The 5,904-nt window shown below is 43.6% G+C and overlaps 1 protein-coding gene across 2 annotated transcripts in view; it reads right to left on the bottom strand.

Annotated features, from left to right (window-relative positions):
- Nucleotides 1-5,327, bottom strand: part of plekho1b (pleckstrin homology domain containing, family O member 1b) — a 14,721-nt gene extending 9,394 nt beyond the window's left edge. The window contains exons 1-2 of one of the 2 annotated variants that reach the window (XM_078094256.1): nucleotides 5,001-5,327; nucleotides 3,845-3,991 (exon numbers count right to left, since the gene is read on the bottom strand). In XM_078094256.1, the coding sequence (XP_077950382.1) occupies nucleotides 3,845-3,991; nucleotides 5,001-5,027 (174 nt within the window). In that variant the 5' untranslated portion in view covers nucleotides 5,028-5,327. The remainder of the gene's footprint in view (nucleotides 1-3,844; nucleotides 3,992-5,000) is intronic. The other variant, XM_078094255.1, reaches the window with a different exon arrangement.
- Between the last annotated feature and the right edge of the window lie 577 nt (nucleotides 5,328-5,904).

Below are 5,904 nucleotides of genomic sequence, written 5' to 3'. Positions count from 1 at the left end.
GTATCTGTCTGATCTGAAGCAGATGTGGTCAGAATGTGTGTGTTCGTTTCTATTCCTGATGAAACAGGAAGTTGAGGTGGAGATGCTGACAGCTCGTCATGAACCACAGAATCAGAAGTCTGAAGCTCGGCGGCGCTCAGATGGCCAAATACGGTCATGAACGAGGACGGCTGGTCACATGACCAGCTCCTCTCTGACAGCCAATGTCAGCTGATGGAAAAGTAAGAACTGTTGTTTCAGAGACAGAGAGAAAATCAATAGAGGTGATCGCATCTGAAGTCTTCAGTAACACCTCAGGAGAACGTCATGGATCCTCGGTTCCATCTATTAAACCCCCGAGACATTCAATGAAAAACTACAAATATTTCAGTTAAAATGTTTTTTGTGTCAAGACAATTGAGTGTTAGCATAGCTTAGCTCTAAGACTGGAAGCAGGGGAGAGTGTTAGCATAGCTTAGCTCTAAGACGGAAGCAGGGGAGAGTGTTAGCATAGCTTAGCACAAAGACTGGAATCAGGGGAGAGTGTTAGCATAGCTTAGCACAAAGACTGGAAGCAGGGAAAGTGTTAGCATAGCTTAGCACAAAGACTGGAAGCAGGGGAGAGTGTTAGCATAGCTTAGCACAAAGACTTAAAGCAGGGAGAGTGTTAGCATTTTACTATTAGAAGACTCAACTTGTTTAGTAGATCAATTAAGGGTAAAATATTCCTAAGTTTAAAAGGTTCTACATGGTTCTGATGTTCCATAGCAAGAAAGGTTCCATGAGGACGTTCTAAAGCAGATAAAGGTTCTGTGAGGACGTTCTGTAGCAGATAAAGGTTCCATGAGGACGTTCTATAGCACATGAGGGTTCTGCAAGGACGTTCTATAGCAGATAAAGGTTCTGTGAGGACGTTCTAAAGCAGATAAAGGTTCTGTGAGGACGTTCTATAGCAGATAAAGGTTCTGTGAGGACGTTCTATAGCAGATAAAGGTTCTGTGAGGACGTTCTATAGCAGATAAAGGTTCTGTGAGGACGTGCTATAGCAGATAAAGGTTCTGTGAGGACGTTCTAAAGCAGATAAAGGTTCTGTGAGGACGTTCTATAGCAGATAAAGGTTCTGTGAGGACGTGCTATAGCAGATAAAGGTTCTGTGAGGACGTTCTATAGCAGATAAAGGTTCTGTGAGGACGTTCTATAGCAGATAAAGGTTCTGTGAGGACGTGCTATAGCAGATAAAGGTTCTGTGAGGACGTGCTATAGCAGATAAAGGTTCTGTGAGGACGTTCTATAGCAGATAAAGGTTCTGTGAGGACGTTCTATAGCAGATAAAGGTTCTGTGAGGACGTTCTAAAGCAGATAAAGGTTCTGTGAGGACGTTCTATAGCAGATAAAGGTTCTGTGAGGACGTGCTATAGCAGATAAAGGTTCTGTGAGGACGTTCTATAGCAGATAAAGGTTCTGTGAGGACGTTCTATAGCAGATAAAGGTTCTGTGAGGACGTGCTATAGCAGATAAAGGTTCTGTGAGGACGTTCTAAAGCAGATAAAGGTTCTGTGAGGACGTGCTATAGCAGATAAAGGTTCTGTGAGGACGTTCTAAAGCAGATAAAGGTTCTGTGAGGACGTTCTAAAGCAGATAAAGGTTCTGTGAGGACGTGCTATAGCAGATAAAGGTTCCGCCCTGTGTGGGGCGTTGCGGTGAAACTGAATCTCTCTGTGTGTCAAACTGAAACTCGACTCCTGCAGAACTTCGCTGTAGAAATTGGAAGAGAAACTTTCTGTTGGAAGTGTGAACCTTGATAAACCTGATAAATACCAAACAGAGTATTCAAGAACTATGTGTTCTCTGATGTAGTTCTAAGGAAGGATTTCAACTAACAATATGTGTTTTTTTTTATTATCCTTCAATACTTTAAATGAATACTTTCTAAAAAAAGTGGAAGCGTGACAAGCAAAAGAGATTAAAGCGATTCATTTGTTGCTGTCAACATGGTCCTCCACTACATCCTCCAGCATCTGGACTCCCCAGGAACCTACGCCAGGATCCTGTTTGTGGACTTCAGCTCTGCCTTCAACACCATCATCCCGTCTCTGCTGCAGGACAAACTCTCCCAGCTGCACCGCCCGACTCCACCTGCAAGTGGATCACAGACTTCCTGTCTGACAGGAAGCAGCACGTGAAGCTGGGAAACGTTTTTCAGCCTCTCGGACCATCAGCACCGGTTCCCCCCAAGGCTGCGTTCTTTCCCCTCTGCTCTTCTCCCTGTACACCAACAGCTGCAGCTCCAGTCATCAGTCCGTCAAGCTCCTGAAGTTTGTGGATGACACCACCCTCATTGGACTGATCTCTGGTGGGGACGAGTCCGCCTACAGGTGTTCCTTCCGTTTGCTGGGCTCCATCATCACCCAGGACCTCAAGTGGGAGCTGAACATCAGCTCCATCACCAAGAAGCTCAGCAGAGGTTGTTCTTCCTGAGGCAGCTGAAGAAACTCAACCTGCCAAAGACGATGATGGTCCACTTCTACACGGCCATCATGGAGTCCATCCTCTGCTTGTCACGCCCTAATTGTGTTCACCCGTTTTCACCTGTTTTTCCCCTGTCTCCTCCCACACCAGGTGTTCCCTGTTTGTCAATTATCCCTTGGGCATATAACCTGTGTCTTCTCCCTGTTCTTGTTGCCAGTTCGTCTTGTGTGTTTCACCAGGTCTTACCAGCGTTATATCCCAGTAGTTTCCAGTAGTTTCCAGTCAATTCTTGAGATCCCCCGTGTACTGACCCCTGCCTGCCTCCGACAACGACACGGCCTGCCACCTCTGTACCTCCGACGTCCTGTGTACCGAACTCCGGCCTGCCTCCGACAACGACACTGCCTGCCACCTCTGAACCCCTGATCTCCCGTGCACCGAACTCCTGCCTGCCTCTGACAACGACACTGCCTGCCCGAATTCCTCTTCATTAAAACCCTTATTCCCCATATCTGCGTTTGGGTCTCTGTCTGAGTTGTGATACTGCTCCTCCATCACCGTCTGGTACGCTGCAGCCACAGCCAAGGACGAGGGCAGGCTGCAGCGTGTCCTCCGCTCTGCAGAGAGGCTGATCGGCTGCAATCTGCCGTCCCTGCAGGACTTGTTCGCTTCCAGGTCTCTGAAGCAGCTATAAAGACCGTAGCCGACCCCTCTCACCCCGGACAAAACCTGTTTGTGCCCCTTCCATCTGGCAGGAGGCTGAGGTCCATCAGGACTAAGACCTCCCGCCACACCAACAGTTTCTTCCCGTCGGCAGTCGGGCTCATCAACAGAGCCGGTCCCCCACTGACTGACTATAACACTCCACCGGTCACTCCCCTTCATACTGCACACGCCACTTTAAATGTCATTTCTCACTCGTCACTTTGTCACTTGTTCGCTAGTGCACTTTATTTTTTTATATTTTTTAACTTTTTAAATATTTTACATTTTTAACTAACTTTATTCTCTGGTTTTATACTAACCCATAGCCTTATTCTACTAACCCATTGCATCAGCATTTTACTTCATTTTATTACTTGTGCACTGCTGTCTTGTTGTCTACTGTCACGCACCAACCGCCAAGACAAATTCCTTCCTATAAATAGCCTAAACGTTAAATTAGTGATGAATCAAAAAAGCTGCACACTTCAAATCTGTTACGGTTAACGAGATGACCTCACAGTGATGACATCACAGAGAGGCGATGACGTCACAGAGAGGCGATGACGTCACAGAGAGGTGATGACATCACAGAGAGGCGATGCCATGTTGTGGCCGAGGTGCCAATTGAAGACGAGCAGGCAGTCAGAAGTTGATCTGCGATCAATGAGTGCCCCCCCCCATCCCGACTCACCTCCTTCTCACAGACAAACAGCTGATCTCCCCTCAGGACCATGAAGCGGTTCTTCCAGATCTCTCTGAAGATCCCTTTGCCGCAAAACTTCCGGATCCATCCGACTTTGTCAGGTTGGACCTGCTGCGGCGCCAAGTCCTGTGGGCCCTGCAGAAGGAAACAGGAAGTCATCAGAGCAGGTGAACTATACAGTGCAGGTGAACCACTCAGTGCGATGAGGTTCTTCTTCTGTGGTTTCAGTCGCTGTCAGGATGTTTGGAATAAAAATAGGTGAGGTGTCAGATAGTAGTTTTAACAGAAAATATTTATTTTTATCATTGAAGACGAAGAAGTCTGACGTTAAATGCATCAGAACCAGTTTAGGTTAATCAATAAATAATAACATGGATCAAATGCACAAATACTGTAAATAAGTAAAAGCATTGTGTACAAGTACAAGTGTACAAACCAATGTTCTCTATATGTTCTGTGTATTTACTGTGTATGTTCCGTGTATCTTCTCTATGTTCCGCGTAGCTTTTCTGTTAAGTTCCTCTTTTTGCTTCTCTTTAGATTCAGTAACTTTTGCTCTGAATCTTAGAACTAAATATCAAAACCACAACCAGTTCAAAGTTGAGTTTAATCGTATTAATCTTTATTCATTATTTATCTTATTTATCTGTATTTTTTAAACGTATTTATCATTTAAATCAGAACGGAAACTGAACTTCTCAGCTCATAGAGAAACATTTAAAATAACAATTATACTGATAAAATAAAACAATGACCCATTGCTACCATCAATAATAACAACGACAACAATAATAAAATAAATAATAACAATCTTTCAGACAGCATGTACATGTACCGGTTGCAGTGATCTCTTTATCCCTGACAGTTATTTAAGTGTACCTCGAGATCTAAAACAAATAGTGTTCAAATAGTGTTTAACTTTTAATGTCTCATCTTTTTTCTGTTTTTATTAATAATCCTTTCGACGTTAACCGTGCTCTTATTGTGGAAACCGGAAAGTGTAGTCCACAAGAAGCTTTTCCACCTTCAAAATAAAAGCGTGAACTTAATCCTTGAGGCTTTTGTTCGTCGAGCTCCGGTTAATGGTGATGAACAGGAAAACGGACCCTCGCGAGCCGCCGGTGTCGGTGCCGTTAACACTCACCCGTTTACCGGAGCTGCTCTTCTTCATGCCGTCACGCGTTATGACGTCGTCACTTTAACCATCCGCCACTTTGACGAACTCCCGTTACCCCCCTCAAAGAGCACAGCACCGGCGGGAGGAGGAGAGCAGAAAGGCGGGTTGAAGCCCCGGTAATGTTCCGGTAATGTCCCGCCGGAAGACTGGAGCCTCCGGTATTGTGTCGGCTCGTCTTCGTGCTGCTGCGGCCGGGCTGCGATGAGCTCTGACCGGCCTGGAGCCGCCCGGGGAGTCGGTGTCCGGTTACTCCTCCCCTCCACGCCCCCTCCTCTCCTCCTCTCTTCTTCTCTTCCTCCTCCTTCTACAGAGTATTGATAGTATAATATAATAATAAGAAGTGGTTGTAATAGTAGTATAGCAGTGGTATAATAAGAGTATCAAGATTGTAGTTATTACTCCTCCTTCTCCAGAGTTTAGCAGTTGTATAGAAGTTCATAGTATAATAAGAGTATTAGTAGTATAATAAGAGTATTAGTAGTATAATAAGAATACCATAGAATAATAAGAGTATTAGTAGTATAATGAGAATATTATAGTATAATAAAAATACCATAGTATAATAAGAGTATTAGTTGTATAATAAGAATATCATAGTATAATAAGAGTATTAGTAGTATAATAAGAATATTATAGTATAATAAGAGTGTTAGTAGTATAATCGGAGTATTAGTAGTATAATAAGAATACCATAGTATAATAAGAGTATTAGTAGTATAATAAGAATATTATAGTATAAAAAGAGTATTAGTAGTATAATAAGAATACCATAGTATAATAAGAGCATTAGTAGTATAATAAGAATATTATAGTATAATCAGAGTATTAGTAGTATAATAAGAATATCATAGTATAATCAGAGTATTAGTAG

Source organism: Gasterosteus aculeatus, chromosome 20 (assembly GCF_964276395.1).
Source record: "Gasterosteus aculeatus chromosome 20, fGasAcu3.hap1.1, whole genome shotgun sequence".
NCBI lineage: Eukaryota > Metazoa > Chordata > Actinopteri > Perciformes > Gasterosteidae > Gasterosteus > Gasterosteus aculeatus.
This window is presented reverse-complemented; position numbering and strand designations above follow the sequence as displayed.